The 17,989-nt window shown below is 38.1% G+C and overlaps 1 protein-coding gene across 1 annotated transcript in view; it reads right to left on the reverse strand.

Annotated features, from left to right (window-relative positions):
- SLC2A13 (solute carrier family 2 member 13) overlaps positions 1 to 17,989 on the reverse strand; it is a 381,073-nt gene that overhangs the window by 321,277 nt on the left and 41,807 nt on the right. Inside the window, exon 2 of the mRNA XM_045465179.1 lies at positions 2,246 to 2,405. Coding sequence (XP_045321135.1) covers positions 2,246 to 2,405 — 160 coding nt within the window. The remainder of the gene's footprint in view (positions 1 to 2,245; positions 2,406 to 17,989) is intronic.

Below are 17,989 nucleotides of genomic sequence, written 5' to 3' on the forward strand. Positions count from 1 at the left end.
ATATATATATATATATATATATATATGTATATGTATATATATATATGTGTGTGTGTGTGTGTGTATATATATATATATATATATATATATTTTTTTTTTTTTTTTTTTTTTTTTTTTTACCCCTCGGTTCTCTAGTATTGTGGGGAAAATGCACTGCAAGTATATAGCCCCAACTTCAGCTGGGATCCCATGGATATGTGGAAAATCGTTTTTGTCTCTAGTTTTTTATATTTTCTACAGAAGCTATAAGCATTTAACAGTTATCTTCCCTAGGCATCTTCCCTATCACCTCCAAGCCTCATCTGTACTGACAAAGAAAATACAAACCATAGGATGGCTTTTCCTTCAACCTCACAACTTACCTATAAGAGCACCATCCTTTTATTCATTCATCAGAATAAATAACTATGTGATTCAGTGTTTATTGATCATTTCCCGTATGTGAAGCAGTGGACTGAAAACTTCACCTATAATAATTTAGATCCCACAATAATCAAACAAGACAAGTATTTTTGGTCCCATTTTTTACAATACAAGAGTAAAATTCAGGGAGCTAAGTAACTTGTCCAAGGTTTGAAGCTAATGAGAGGCAGAAAGCAGATCTGAATCCAAGTTTGTCTATAACTATATCACTCTGCCTCTGAAAGTGTTCTAATGCCTGACCCAAGCAAGTCTCCCACTTCTACAGAGGGACACCACATTCATAAATAATTTTCAATACTGTATGATCTTTCTCTTTTTTTCTAACCAGTACAAAGATACCTACATTACTATACTTAAGTAAAAAAAATGTGGCTTATGCACTTCATATGTTCATTTAAAAACAGATTTTTATCAGTTAAGGTCTCTCTGCAAACTTAGACCCAAAAAATAGACTTTTAATAAAAGCATATATATATTAGTTACATACTAAGTTTTTTAACTTAATGTAAATGATTTAGATCTGTTTAAAGACATGGGTTGAAAACTGTCTTGCACTGAGTTTCCAAGAAAAACTCAAAATATCACTTTACACTAGTAATAGTTATCTGTCTTTCTGCTCATCTACAGAGTGGAAAAGAATGATGAAATTTCCTGTTTCTTCAATTTTCCAGTAATTTCTCCGTTTGGCAGAGATTCATTGTTTCAAAGGTAGAAAGTGGTTTAGCAACATCTGCAGAAAGAGCTAATGCTTTTAAGAACTGTGTCCTCTCTTTAATGTCCTGACAAATGTAGGCCCTAATTGGCATCAATGAGTTTTCTCACAAAACTTTTAATAAAACTTCATCAGGCTCAGTCTTTAATGGCTCATCAAGGCACATGATTTACTGTGCTTTTCACATAGAAGCTTGATTGCCTACATCCGCACCACATCAAACCCTTTTTTCTTCAGCTGTTAAGAATTCACTTCAACACTGTAAGCACCATGCATTTATATAAGGACTAGAGTCTGTCTTGTTCAACATTCTATCCCCAGCACTCATACAGAGTAGATGGTCAATAAACATTTGTTGTAATACATGGTGGCAAGAAAATAACTTAGAGAATATTGAGTAACCTGCCACAGGTTTTTAATAAAATTTCCCCGAAGCAGTTACATCAATCTGTTGTTTTGAATACTATGAAGTATGATATCAAAATCCAGAGCCTATAATATCTTTAAGCTTTAACAGAAGATTAGTTTGTTTCTATGACAGTCAGTTTGAAAATGTTTTAGAACAGTTTTAAAAACATTTTTCTCATCTCTTTTGATTCAAAATAAGCCAAATAGTGATTAAAGAACAATTTGTGTATTTTAAATTTATGTATATAATAACGTATTTTTATATAGCTAAATCTGTATCTTTAAAGAGTGGGTTTTCTTTCACTCAGGTCAGAATGTAGATTGTTCAATCCAAAAAGGATGTTAGTTATATCTGCAGTTCATAAACACCTTGTCAATCACTGATACAATTCAAGAACTCCATACATATTTATTGCTGCATTCATTTTTAAACAAATATTGCAAAAGATTACACACAGTGTGAGAAATGTCACCTAAATGCTAAAAAGTCTGTAAATATCAATTCATAATGGTAGGTTCCTTGTCTATCATTAAAATAAATATCAGCTTCTTGTCCACTTTCAATTTTGCTGAATGTCACCCACTTATAAATTAGTTATAATGATCCAAAATACCCAGTTATATTTTCCTATCATTTCTCAATTTTTCTCCCATTCCATAAAAAGATGATTTGAAAATTAACTGTAAGGACAATTTACAGACCTCCATCCATCCTTTTGGAGATAACTGAAGGCTCCATCCACAACACTTGCAAAGAACTGGCCTCCAGTGATGAAGAGAGTGTTAATAGTAACTAATCGACCTCTTAAATTGGGCGGTGAGACTTCAGCGATGTACACTGGCACTGTCATGGAGGCAATGCCTGTAAAGAAACAATGGAAAGTCAACAGAGGACATTTACTTAAGATTTCTGTTGTAAATACTGATGCTAGACAAAGACACACATACACAGCCTTGGTTTTCTACTTTAAACCAAGATTCACCAGATACTTAAAGATTCTGTCTGTAACTAGTGACTACCACAGATAAGTAAAGACATATGTGGAGATACCGATCTCTGAATATCATTTTTCATATTATCATGTAAATGCCTACAAACGAAAACTACCTCTAGAGCTATCAGATAACTTTACAACGTATATAAAGCACACTTTATAAGTTTTGTGGATGAAAAATAAGAAAATGCTCTCTAGATAGAATATAGTTGTCAAAATATTTTTAGTCTATACAGAAATATAATCAGACAATGGTGAGAATAAAAATTATCCCAGAATCATATTAACTGTTCAAAGTCATCAGTTCCAGTAGACACACACCAAAACTGTTAATTGGTTTACTAATAAGAAATCCATACATTAAATCACCCTATTCAATTGGCTCAGTAGAGAATTCTGAAGTTGATTATAATGGACAATACTATGGAAATTTACAGTCCTCAAGAACATATGATCTTAACCATAAAATAGATGGCTTTATGGCTAAAGTGTATTTAGCTGTATGTGCTTAAAATCTGTTTCTATCTAAAATTAATGCAGCATAATCTATGGTAGTAGTTCTAGAACTTCACTGATCACTAAATCACTTATGTGGCCCTCTCTCTCTCTCTCTCTCTCTCTCTTTTATTGAAGATGAAGATGCGCTCACCTCACCCATCCTAGACCTACTAAATTAAAAACTACAGAGATGGGAGATGGGTCTTTTTATGACTTTAGTTTTTTTAATTTTTATTTTATTCTTCTAGAGAGAGAGTGAGTTGGGGAAAGGGGGGGGTGGAGAGAATCTCAAGCAGGATCCATGCTCAGCACTGATCCCAATGCAGGGCTTGATCCCACAACCCTGGAATCATGCCCTAAGCCAAAATCCAGAGTCAAACATGCAACCAAGCCACCCAGGCACCTGGATCTGTGTTTTAAAAATCCTCCAAGCATTCCTGATGCACACCATCAGGTGAGCTAATCCAAATTTGAGCTAATCCAGAATTATTACCTAAAAGAAAATCTTGGTACTCTTGGCCGTATCTAGCTCACTTCCCAGTGGCACTTCCAATTTCTAGGTATGTCTGATTAATTAATCCCAAGCTAATCAATATTCATCTAATCGATATTCATGAAAGTAAGTTAAAAACAATCAAAAAGGATTATCTAAGAAAATATGATCATTTTTATATCTATAGATACTATAAGTTGACCTCTAGATTAAACCAGAACACCAATGGGTTGCATAACACACCCATGAAGAAACTGCCTTTTTTTAATGTTTATTTATTTTTGAGAGAGAGAGAGAGAGAGAGAGAGAGAGAGAGAACGTGCATGAGTGGGGGAAAGCAGAGAGAGAGGGAGACACAGAATCTGAAGCAGGATCCAGGCTCAGCTGTCAGCACAGAACCCGACACAGGGCTCGAACTCACGAACTGTGAGATCATGACCTGGGCCAAAGTCGGACACTTAACCAACTGAGCCACCCAGGCGCCCTAAGAAGAAACTGCTTTTCATGAATTAATCATTACAATGCCAACAAAACAGCCTATATTAAAGGTAGCAGTACCAAAAAACCTGTTGCCATGTTTTCTGTACAAGGGCTGCTGAAGGTGCTATCTACCACATTCCAGATAATGGGAAACATCTGTCTCCAGTCTCAGTGACTACAATAGTTGTGCCTCTCAACAACTGACCTGTGTTTATGGGCACCATAAACCACACAGTTGTCTTTTATTTCCCTCTTTAGGCAGTCACAGAGGCCCACCTCTACCAAGCGTTTTGGACTTGATGGTATTTGTTCTGCGAGCTCAATTCCCTCCTGATGCCACCACTGTCTCAATTTCCACCTATTTTAAACATATGTTTTACCACATTTTTATTTGCTTTGTTCCATCTTTGACCCAAGCAAATAAACAAACAGACAAGATTTAAGTAACATATCTGCTTCTGTACTACTGAAAAACTACTAATAATAAGTCTGCACACAAGTCAGACGATTAAATCTCTGAACTGTACACTCTGTAGTTTCCACCCGTATTATCTGCTGCTGTAGCATCTGTCGACATACATAAATATACACGAAAAGAACCTTAACATTTTAAGAGTTTCATAAAATAAGCATGTGTCAGTAGATAAAGTATAGTCTTTACAATTAAATCATCACCTAAACAGCTGAAAGTTTCCATCTGACTGCTAATCAATTTAATAACACAAATCATACTAAATTGGCTTTCATCTAACTTGGAAAGAGGAAACATCTGATGCATATGTTGACATGTTAATTGTATATTCTTTTTAGTTCTTTTACAATTAGAACATCTCAATAAACTTAATTGTCCAGACTTCTTTTCCGGCTTTGGTCTGGCTGTAAACAGGAATTCTGTTGCTCTCTTCAGACAGACATCTTCACTCAACCATGTAACCTGCACATTTAAGCATGGGAAATCAGGACTGTGGTTTTAGGCAGCACATGCTTGTCAAATAGCCCATAGATTTTACTTGACAGAAATGCAAGGATGTCCTCAGGCCCTTATAAAGGTTTATTAAAAATAAACACTAGAACCTTGAAAAGTAACAGGAATTGGCAAAGAGAAAAGACTGAGGAACTATAAAAAGACAGACTCACTGGATTTACAATTGAAAAGAACCACAAAAGATGTGTCCAAGGAGTGTTCACATTGACTTAACCACTGTTAGAACAGCCTATGTTCAATATTTCACGAGGACTGGTTATTTTATTTAATCCTCAGAACACCTTTCTAAAAGACATATGATTATCCCCATTTTGCAAAGAAGGACCTTACCCAGGTCACATGATGAATAAGCGGAGGAACCAGAATCTGAAGCAGACAGACATTCCAGAACCCAATTTTGAAAGCTCTAGACTCTACTGTCTGGCCACAACAGATGAGGGTAGACTCTGGAACCAGTGGGTTTAAATTTTAGCTTTGCCACTCGCCAGCTGGTTAAGTCTGGACAAATTAACCTTTTTGGTCTCCAGCTTATCCATATAATGGGAAGAATAAAAGCAATTGTTTCACAGGAGTTGAGATTTAATGAATTCACAGTCAAAGCACTTAAAATCGTACATAACATATAGAAAGTAGTCCCTAATGGGGGTGTCTGGGTGGCTCAGTCGGTTAAGTAGCTGACTTCGGCTCAGGCCATGATCTCACTGTTCATGAGTTCGAGCCCCGCATCGGCTCTGTGCTGGCAGCTCAGAGCCTGGAGCCAGCTTCAGATTCTGTGTCTCCCTCTCTCTGCCCCTCCCCCACCTCGTGCTCTCAGTCTCTCTTTCTCTCTCTCAAAACTAAATGTTAAAAATTTTGTTTTGAAGAAAGTAGTCCATAATGTTAGCAATTATTTCTATGATTACTAAACCTCTAGTTGTGAGGCATTCTAACTTTTTTTAGTTTGACTTCTTTTAGGTGCTAACATTATCAGGATGAATATAAGTCCACAAAACAGGGTCTCTGTTATAAAAGAAGCTGCACACAAACCCTACTCATATAAACGGCCAATCGGATAATAATTTCCAAATACCATGGTAAGGGTCACAGTACAGTGACACACTGGGCTCCATCCTGTGATGCTGACAACTGCTGTATGCTAACAATGATTGGATGCCAGCTCAGAGAGGCTGGGTAGACAATTCTACAGAGAAGGGCATGGGCTTAAAATAAATATGAAATGATATGGGATTTTCTCAGAGGTAAACAAAAGATGTGAAGCAGAGTATTTGTGGAGAGGAGAGGCTGAGAGAGCCCAAATCACAGAAGCAAGTACCCATCACTTGGATATGCTCATCGCATATCCAGAGCTGGGCACTGTGCTAAGCACTGGGGACACAGTGCTGTAAGAGAGACATGTCCTCCGTCCTCATGGAGCTTAGCATCTGACAGGCAGAATGTGTTTGAACAAGTAATTAGATGTCAAATGTGATGGGTCTCACCAAAGGGAAAGTGTGAGGAACATGAGCTCACAGCAAAGGGATGACGAAGGACTAATAGCAAAAGGACTCCAGCTTGAGGAGTCTGAGAGTTCTTGGATGAGAAGTTCACATTTAAGCAGAGATTAGGTGAATGAGTAAGTTAGAGCTTGATGATACTGTGGGAAAGGTGACACACACTTTAAATGATCAGACCAGCTTAGACAAAGGCCTTGAGGCAAAAGGAGATGCATCCTGCTAGAGAAGGGGGACTATTTTTAAGCTTATTTATTTATTTTTAGATAGAGGGATAGAACCAGCAGGAAAGGGGCAGAGAGAGAGAGGGAGACAGGGGATCTGAAGCAGGCTCTGCGCTGACAGCACAGAGGGGGGCTCAAAGTCATGAACTGTGAGATCATGACCTGAGCTGAAGTCAGACGCTTAACCAAATGAGCCATCCAGGAGCCCCAATAAGGGAGACTACTTCTAGAGACACAGAGCCAACCTGACTATATAAGATCTTAGTGGACATATTGAGGACTAGGTATTCAGAAGCCTTTAAATAGTATAATGGAAGAAAAGGCACAATTAGAATCATGTTTAAAAGAGTCCTTCTTGTTGGAGTATGGAAAACCAATTGCAAGGGAGTAACGGGTACAGTAGAGGCAATGGAGTAAAAAGGAGAGATTCCAGAAGTATATATTTAGTACCTAGGCTAGCAGGAATTGGGATGGAACATGAAGGATGAAGAGAGGTGGGACTCAAGGATGATGGTCAGATGTCCGGAAAGAGCAAGTAGGAGCATGATAGGTACTTTGTACAAACATAAAGGACACAAGAGAAGCAAGTATGGACCAAAGATGATGAGGTCAAATTTTAGCCAGGTTGAGCCAGAGGGGCTCTGTGAAACATACAAGTAGACAGCAAGTAGAACATTCCCTGGGTATGTTGGAAATACAGATTATTTACATGTGAGTGTTCCCAGCCTGCCTCATTTCTCCCACCCAGTAACTCTGTCAAAATAACCAACCCTTCCTTCCTCACTCATCCTCTAGGGAGAGTCTGGTATTTGTCACCCTAGTTCTTGAGCCATTATCATGCAAGGCAAAAAAAAGGATGGAGAAGAAAACATGGACCGAAGATCTAGTTTATGGAGAGAAGTGCAAATGAAAAAAAAGCCTGGAGACAGTTGAGCTCAGGGTCAGTATGGAAAAAAATGGGAGCCTACAACTCAGGGACTGACTGAGGCCTGATTTGAGATGAGGGGACAGAGGGGTAGATAATAGAGATTTTAAGAAATGTTGCTGAGTTATAACCTACATGTTACTATATTCTTCAAGACACAAAAAGACAATATTACTATCCAATTGCTTTTTAGTTACTAGACTATATATATTTATTTTTTTTTTAAATTTTTTTTCAACGTTTATTTATTTTTGGGACAGAGAGAGACAGAGCATGAATGGGGGAGGGGCAGAGAGAGAGGGAGACACAGAATCGGAAACAGGCTCCAGGCTCCGAGCCATCAGCCCAGAGCCTGACGCGGGGCTCGAACTCACGGACCGCGAGATCGCGACCTGGCTGAAGCCGGACGCTTAACCGACTGCGCCACCCAGGCGCCCCTAGACTATATATATTTAAATGCAACTTCAAGGTAAGACTTGGTCCAGTGGGGCTTGGAAGTTACACAAATCTCTGAAGCTCAGAAGATAATTCTGTGTGGATGGCACATAAAATGGGAACCATGGGAATGGATAAGAGCTCCCAAAGTGGAAGAGGAAAAGAATGCATAGAATGGAGTCCTGAAAAATTCCAGTAGTTATGGAACTGTTAGATGAAGAAAGTATGAAGAAGCAACAAAGATTTTTCTAAAGTTTTTTTTTTTATGTTACCATTTTGTATTATCATGTATCGGGTCACCTTATCAATAGGGAGGTGGGACAGGTATCATTCATTATCCCTCTAGGAAAGGTAAAGAAACCCAGCATCAAAGACAGACAGGAAGAGATTTTCAGAAAGTCACAAAAGCAGGTTAATGTCAAAGTGAGTCTCACAGATTCAGGTTCCCTAATCTCTGTTATGTGTCACTCGAGGACCAAGGACTGTGCCTCTGATTAGAATGTGATCCTTCAGCAATTTCTCAGACACATTTTCTTTTTGGACCTATTACCTTAGCTAGCACACGTGGACTTCTAGTGGACAGGCGGGTCTTTTCTCTGCCCCCTACTACCGGCTGCTGTGACATACTAATATCAGGTGTCATGTTAAAGAGCTCAAGCTAACTAGTGAATTGAATATGATTCACTGTATAATTTCCAGCTAGAAAAGTGTAAACCCACAATAGAGAACTATAAAAAAGATGCTGGTGTTCAGGGAGAGGAGAAAACTCCACATTCACTATTGCTAGCTCACCTTGCTATTAATAAAATAGCCATGCACACTATAACTTACAGATTTCTAAACATGGTGCCAAGTTTTGACAAACCTGGGTCATTAAGGTTCTATCACCCCTCTTTTCTACTTTGGGGAAACAAATGGAATTCTATCTCTAGACAAAGGTCACTGTTCCAATGAAGGGCAGTTAAGTAATACTGTATGAAATCCCCTAAATTAAGAAGTACTTCAGGGGGGCGCCTGGGTGGCGCAGTCGGTTAAGCGTCCAACTTCAGCCAGGTCACGATCTCGCGGTCTGTGAGTTCGAGCCCCGCGTCAGGCTCTGGGCTGATGGCTCAGAGCCTGGAGCCTGTTTCCAATTCTGTGTCTCCCTCTCTCTCTGCCCCTCCCCCGTTCATGCTCTGTCTCTCTCTGTCCCAAAAATAAATAAACGTTGAAAAAAAAAAAAAAAAAAAAGAAGTACTTCAGGGGTACCTCGGTGGCTCAGTCGATTGACACTGACTCTTGATTTCAGCTCAGGTCATGATCCCAGGGTCATGGGTTTGAATCCTGCATTGGGCTCAGTGCTGAGTGTGGAGCCTGCTTAAGATCCTTTCTCTCTCCCCAACACCTCACCTCTGCTCTTCCTCAATATGCGGGCACGCGCACACACACACACACACACACACACTCTCAAAAAAAAAAAAAAATCAAGTATTTCATAAGTGGGATTAATGATATTTAAAGGTTAGGAGAAAAAAGAGGTTAGAAAGGGAGAGAGCCAAAACATAAGAAACTCTTAAAAACTGAGAACAAACTGAGGGCTGATAGGGGGTGGGAGGGAGGGGAGGGTGGGTGATGGGTATTGAGGAGGGCACCTGTTGGGATGAGCACTGGGTGTTGTATGGAAACCAATCTGACAATAAATTTCATATAAAAAATAATAAAGTTTAGGAGAGTTCTATGAAGAACTTTGGACTTATTCCCTATTCCAAACATTAATCAAAATAAATGTCTGGTAAAGAACAAACTCTTAATAGTCCACACTAAACTGATGACTGGAAATTAACATAAGCAACGGAGTGATACAAGGTCCTGTTAACAGCTTATTGGCTTAAACACAGCCACAAATATCTCTGTTGGTATTGTTTCTGAATATTGTTAGAAAGTTTGATTTCTTACAAAATAAATAAAGAGATCTACCTCAATGAAAACTCATTATCATGCTTGGCCTTGAGGAGTTTCACCAGAAAACTGCACCTCAGACACCACAGTGCAACCCAATTCACACTCTCATGCTGCCAAGCTGAAGCACCATCAGCAGCACAGAACGCTCTTGAGTGTAGAAGCTGGCTTTCAAAAACTGCTGGAAGCCCTTTTAAAGCTCTGAGTCAGAAGTATAAATAATTTCATAAACAAACAGCATTAGAAAATCCTGTTGCGATGGGTAAATACCCATGAACCACAGTAGCCTCTCAGCACAAGCCAGGCAGCAACTAATTAGCTTCTCAGAAAGAAGCACATGAATCTACCTTTTAATAATAATGCTTCCTGAACAAGAAGGATTATGAAGTCCTAACTTCGTTTTGCAAACTACTGCCCTATGATCTCTAAAGGAATAATTTTAATGAAAAGAAGGCATTTGTCTTAAAAAGTGCCCCTTACTAAAGTTGTTTCAGTTTGGCTGTCTTGCCCCAACTGCTGTTTGCATTCTGCTGAAGAGTCAAAGAGCTACCTTTACCAGGTTGTTAACACCCTAGAATTTATCTTTTAGTTTATTCTAAGGAAGCTAAGACTTTCACAAACACTGCTAGGCAACTTCAAAGAGCTGTAAGCCCCAAATTATTTATATATTAAAATATATACAACACAAAATACTGCTAGAACAAAGGAGCCAGGTTATGGGTGAGATTCTATCCATGGAGATAACTAGCAGAATTAGTGTTCTATAATGTTAAAAAGCTCTTCACAAGGCATTATAAACATGTCACCATCATTTAAAGCCAGTGCCATCTCTTAACGGCCTAAATGACCTCTCCTTTCATACTACTTATGAATATAATATTTACCTGTTCATGTTCTTTTTTACCAGTAACATCTCAGTAAAATCTGGATCACACTGTTTCTCCAAGCCCAACTACAAGCCCTTTAATGGAATGATTATAACTCACCTACCTTCTGTACTATAACTTGCCTAAGTGTCAAGCACAGACCTTGGCTTAACCGTTGACTATTACTTTGGGATGCATGTAGAAAACCATATCCTTTAAAATTACTGCCAACTGATTAGTTTTACACTAAATATATTATTCATTAGGGAAAATTTGGAGGTCACGGGTCAGAAGTCAATAAACATCACCTCTAATCACACCACCCACACATAACCACTATTAAAATTTGGTTATAATTTGCAGTACTTTTTACTTAATTCTGTAGCTTTAACTCATTACATTTCAAACACCTTCCTTCTCTTTATAACTATTCTTTTCTCAAAAAAAAAAAAAAAACACCTCAAACTTCTTTCAGAAGCGAGTCAGGTATGATAAATATAGAAGCCAAATGAGTGAGACATAGAAGGTACAACATACTCTGCAGGCCAAAGAAAACAGCCAAACAAAACAAATCCCTGTGTAGCCCTATACAACCATCTGGAGTCTGGTTTGTCACCCTTGTAGGACAAGATCATTTTAAGTAATGGTATAATATTCCAGCATTCAGATAAAGAGAAGAAAGAAGTGTTCCTAGAACACCCAGATGGAAGCAGGCAGGAAAAGAACAGAGAAGGAAAGAATTTTTTAACGGGGAGAGATGGAAAATAATGAAATCAATGCATAAGTAAGAAATGTCCTAAAACAGAGCAGAGGTTATAAGAGAAAGATAACTGTAGGAAATGGCAACAAAAGTGGAAGCAGTATGCTTTTACACCCGACAAATGGAATACACAAAGGTTAATAAGAAATCAATACATTTGCCTCGAGGCAGTGAATTTAGCAAACAGGAACTTAAGTGGTGCTTTGTCATATTTAGCTCTATGTGACATCTAGAGGTAAACGCTCTAGTACAGCAAACAATGTGGACCTAAACAGCAGCTCAAGGCTGTGAATCACCTGAATGCAGATTGTAATTGAATAGGCATAGACAAAATACAAAAGAAATGTGTACAGAGTAAGATAAGCCCAGGGCTAGAATCTGGTTGTAGAAATATTCATGCAACAGATATAAAGGGCTAAGAAGTAAAACAGAAGAAGATATTAAATATTAGAGTAGCAAAGTAATAACTGAACACCCATCCCCCCAAATTTTTTATCTGTTCTTCAACATAAGATCTGGCCTTGCCTAAAAATCAGGAGCAGGGAGCCATGAGGAGAGAATCAGCTTACTGACAAAAGAATTAAATTAAACAAGGAAATGGGTAGGGTAAGAAACACTAAAAAATTAATAGAATATGTAAATAATTACAGAAGTAAGCACCATATTGGAGGCTGCGTGAAATCTGAATCAGTATGGAACATCAATTTGAGATGCTCTCTGAGAATGGAAAGCAAAGGAAATTCAAATGACAAAAGATATCATTGAAAGATAAACCATCATTAAATAAATAAATAAATAAATGGGCCTACAGATAGGTAGCAACAGCAAAATACACTCTGGAAAATTTTGTGATTTGCAAAGTTAACAAAAATTGATCAAATCTTTTATGTATACAGCAAAAGAAAAAAACAGCTCACCCACCTAACCCGGCAATATGGAATGCCAGCAAGGACCACAGATATTTAAGGAGGAAATGTGATTCAAGTATTTTAGATCTTGCCAACTTGTCTCTCAGGCGTGAGAATGTGAAAGACATTCTCAAGTAGCAAACTTCTCTGATAAACCACCCATTTACTATTTTTGGAACAACCTCTAAACCAACCCCAAGATTAGCAAAAACCTTAAGGACAGGGAAGTTTCGGTATAAACAGCTCAGAGGATCTGCCCCTCATTTAGTCTGGACTACAGAAATCTTCTGAGTAAGTAGACCACTGAGTGTTCACTCAACCCTTCTTCATACGGCTCCTCTCTTTTCTCAGTTCTAAGTAACATTTCTTGAGCTGCACAGATAGAATTTCTTGGCTTGTCCGATAACCACTCTAAAGCATTAACTTTTTTTTTTTTTTTTTCTCTTCCAGCACCTGGTAGCAATGGCTAAACATTTTACTTGGTTAGAACGTTATGCCTAAATAATTATTAAATAAAAATTTCTATTTCTTTAATGTCCAAAAAGGCAAAGATCTGTAGAGCAAGATAATGTCTATCTTCATTACCAAAAGTCTCTATTAGTGATTTCCTAGGTCTCTAAAAAGTACACTGAATGACCCTAGCCTTTGAGTTTTAAGGTGGTGAAAATCATGTAAACTACCCATCATTAGATATTTTTTCTCCAGCTTCTTCTAATATTATCTTTCCATCTATGTGAATATCCCTATGCTTCTTACACTTAAAAAAAAAGCAATAAAGTAATAAAATCTTAAAGTAAATATGCAGAGGAAAAAGGCACATTTTTTAACATCTACAATGACACACAACCTACTTTCCCAGATTCTTCACTAATAATCCCCAGTAATCACAGAATCCTATCTGTAATAAATTTTTAGATGTTTGATGAGGAACAAAGCCACGTTAGCTTTCACTGCCTCTTAATTTATTACCACAGAATGGGAAATGATGTTCTACACGTACAGTTTTTGCATTTATCATCCAAGATACTTCAGAAATAGAAAATGGAAAGGTTTGTTAAAGAACAATGGTAAGCATCAGAGCCACACTAAAGTTAAACAAAATGTCTACTCTTAGGAGCTCTAGTTCTGTATCAGCTGGCTTTAAGAAAGCTAAATCTCACTAGCGGTAAAAGAGAATGGAGTGAAAGAGAGGGAGAGATCTTTAGGTTCTCCCTAGCATAGAGTTAAAATTGTTTTAATAGACATAACCAACTCTGTATCTTGTTCTTTAGTATACCAAGAATGTATACATAATTCAAAGACTGTTTAGGTGATTCTCTGAACTGGTAGGCACCAGCACAGCAAAACATTTATCAATGCTGTTTCTTTTTTCTTGTAGTGTCCAAAAGAATATACGAGATCTTTAACATTTATGAAAGGTGAAAAGCAAGATGCCATACCTGTAGCTTAGTAACACTCTTAGAAATAGACTCCAAGTGAAATGACAAATAATGAACGATATGGGTGACTGTGAAAAGGGCAGTATGATCTCTCTTAAGCTGGCTTTAGAAAGAGATTATTAAAATGAACCCTTGTATTACTACTCTCCATGGCTTATGAACATCTTTTCACTCTGCTTGCAGATCTAGTGGCAGCTCTGACTCAGTCAACAGAGCCTAGTTTTGGCAGAAATTAGCTGGCATTATCTCTTATTTCTGCTCCAGCAGCTTTGAGACACTAACACAGCCAGAATAAAAGTAGTGACTTCTAATGCTTTAACAAATGTCGAGGTAAAATGACTTTTATCACTGCTGCTATTCACATTTTCCCTTAGTGATTTAATTGTAAAAATACCTAGCTCGTCTCACCCTTTTTGAATAATATTTTACAAAATATCCATCTACAAGTATGCCAATGGCATATTTCAACAGGCTTTTATTTATATGAAGTCAATTTCCTACTCAGGAGGAGACAGGAGGCAGAAAGGCAGATGACAGACAGATGTGGGAGGACACTGAAGAGATGACAAATAATAGATGGTAGAGATACAGTTAAAAATCACTTATATTCATTTTCAAAGTACTAATTTCAACTTGATGAAAACTCTTAAATAGGTAGTTTTAAATGCAAAAAAATTAAAATGTCCTTCTCTTAACGTTTCTCTTGTCAGGTTGGAAAGGATCCCCAAACCCTGAGGATTTCGTTCTTCACATATATCCTAGCTGGAAGCTTATGTTTATCTTCATATTTATGGGAGGGGATCACAAACAAGAGAAGAAAGGCCAACTCCTACGTATGACTAGTTTCTGTGAAAATACAAAAGTAGGCGAAGATAACCACTTCAAGATGGTATCTTGACCATCTCCCATCTTCTTAGTGCTGTTAGAATTTCTCTGTTAAATGACAGCGGACTTCTCGGCAGGAACAATGGAACTCGGAGGACAGTAAAATGGTACTTCCCTTGTGCTAAGAGAAAATAACCATCAATCTAGGTTTCTAACCGAACAGAAAAAAGTCTCTTTCAAGAACAAGAGCAAAATTCCTAAATAAGTAAATTCTAGAAGTCTATTTTCTTTTGGCTTTCTGGACCCAACTGCAATGTGTGGGGCGAGCAGGGTTCCCCTGATACCAAAAACCATTTCTTGGACATGGACAGGAGATTCAAGAATTCAACTCAATTCTGATATGATCTACCCAGAGATAGCATCATATGCCACAGGCTGAGGGCTGACTTCTACAAAACTGTGCACTGCCCCCACTTCAGATGCCAACCCCAGGCCCAGGTTGTCACCTGTGCTTCTGACCAACTGCCTACAAACTAACAGTTCCAATGACCCCCCTTACAACTCAGGATGCAACTGCCAAGTTCAAGTCGTTGACCAGTGGGCTACAAACCAGAGATAACCACAATCTCCTCCTCAGATTCGATTAATCTGCTACAGCAGCTCACGGAATTCAGAAACATTTTACAGCTCACCCTTGAACACATAGGTTACAAGTGCCAACCCCACGCACACATTCGAAAATCCGGACATATCTTTTGATTCCCCCAAAACTTAACTACTAATAGTCTGCTGTTAACCAGAGGCCTTAGCATAATATAAGCACTCAAATAACACATATTTTGCGTATTTTGTTAACTGAAAAAAGCCAACCTCAAAGTAGGTTAGTAAACGCCTTATTCATTCTGAGGACTATAGCCCAGGAGACAGTATTTCAGATTGCTCTGAAGAACTGCCCTGAAACCTATTAGCTTACAGGGCATTAAATGCAAAAAAGGTTATATGTGTTACAAGCAGCTCTCCAAATACCTGCACATCACAAGGTATTATTTTTTCAGTTGTAAAAATTAAGGTTTAGTGATTTCCACACAACACATGTGAAAGACACTTAGATCATCTTAATGCATTGCTTCTATCATATCTGGTTGATTAAACTATTGCCTGCATACCTGCACTTAACTCATTTTCCAGTTCTATTTTTGATACCTCCTTGAGGTCACTTGAGATCATCACAGAAGGTGGACATCAGTCACCTACTATAGTTTTAGTACACAGTTATATGTATTATATACTGTATTCTTACAATTACAGAAGCTAAATAAAATGTTATTAAGAAAATCATAAAGGGGCACCTAAAGTGGTGGCTCAGTCAGTTAAGCGTCCAACCCTTGAGTTCATGAATTCATGACCTCATGACCCTGAAGTCATGAACTCACAGTTCATGAGTTTGCTCCCCATGTCAGGCTCTGCCTGCTTGGGATTCTCTCCCTCTCTCTCTGCCCCCCTCCACACACACAAGATGCACGTGCATGCTCTCTCAAACTGTAAAAAAAAAAAAAAAAAAAAAGGAAAAAAATACCTGTATGGTTTAAAAAACAAATCATAAAGAAAATACATTTATAGCTGAAATAAGACTCAACTACCCCCATTTTGACCTCAAACTTTATAATTAAGTTCTTTCCAGCTTATCTCTTAACACAGGCAAAAGACTGGGGACAAAACATCTCCTAATGGGAACAGAACCTATCCCCTCAAGCCATGAGGACTGCCCTGAGCCAGCAAGACCCTGAGTAACAGATCCCATGACAATAATAGATTTGACCTTCTCTGCCCACTTCCACATTACCAACCGACCTTGGTCCCACATTTGCCTTAGATAAACCTGTATTTCCAGTATTTTGGAGACAGCCTTTGAGAGACTGGTCCATGGTCTTCCTGGTGTTGGCCTCACTGAAATAAATTCCTCTCTGGTTTCACGATAACTCATTTCTCCACCTTTGGATTTTGTTGGTGGCAAGTGGCAGAACGTGGTCTGTTTGGGAACCCTGCAGCCAGATGCTCTTGCTACAGTACTACACTGTATTTACTGAAAAAAATCAGCACACAAATGGACCCACACAGTTCAAGCCCATGTTGCTGAAGCATCAATTGTACTTACTACATTGTTGGTTTGTTATAAACAGAGCTCAGAAACAGCCAGATGGGAGAAATGCACAGGGCAAGGTTTGCGGTAAAGGGTACAGAGCTTCCATGCCCGCTCCAGTGTGCCACTCTTCCCAAATCTCCACCAACCGGAAGCCTTCCTAACTCCATCCCTTTTGGGTTTTAATGGGGATTTCGCTGACCTTCAACTTCCAGGCCCTCTTCCTTCCCCTGAGAGCAGGGGATGGAACTGAAAGTTCCAACCTTCTAATCACAGGGTTGACGCCCCTGGCAACCAGCCCCCATCTTTAGGTGCTTAACAAAAGTCACATTTATCACTCTCTGCACTTAGGAAATTCCAAGGGTTTTGGGAGCTATAAGCCAGGAACTATGGATTAAGACCAAATACATTATTTCGTAAAATCACAGCATTTCAGATAATCATGGATCCCAAATGGATGATGCAATAAAGATGCAAGAAAGAATGAAGAGCGTAGAAAAAATGATAAATACATACGAACATCTAAAAACTAAAACTAAACAAAACTCCATTAGCAAGATCTCAGGACATACACATGCAAACTTAAGACAATCAAAATACAAGACAATAGAATTAAAGTTGGGAGGAGATAAAAGGGAGTTAATGTGCTATAATTTGCTTGTATTATTCAGAAGGAAGGTTGACTTTTTTTTAACTTCAGACTTCATTATGTTAAATATGGGTACAATTTAAATGGCAACTACCAAAAAATATATGTAAACAAAATCTAACTTCCAAACTAGTTGAAAGAAATGTGCATGAGAAAAATTTATATACAGGGCAATTCAAAAAGAGAGAAAAAGCAGCACAAATAATTTGGGGGGTGCAAAGACAGTTATAAATTGAATTATATCAATAATTATAATATGTATAAAAGGATCAAATGAATTAAGTAAAAAGAAGAGCAATCCATGTGGAGTTAAGGCAATCTCTCTGGATTTAAAATCTACACTTTATTTTTGTACAAAAATAAGCCCACAAATTAAAAGAACATTAACAAGACTGA

This window comes from Leopardus geoffroyi, chromosome B4 (assembly GCF_018350155.1).
Source record: "Leopardus geoffroyi isolate Oge1 chromosome B4, O.geoffroyi_Oge1_pat1.0, whole genome shotgun sequence".
In the NCBI taxonomy this organism is placed as follows: domain Eukaryota; kingdom Metazoa; phylum Chordata; class Mammalia; order Carnivora; family Felidae; genus Leopardus; species Leopardus geoffroyi.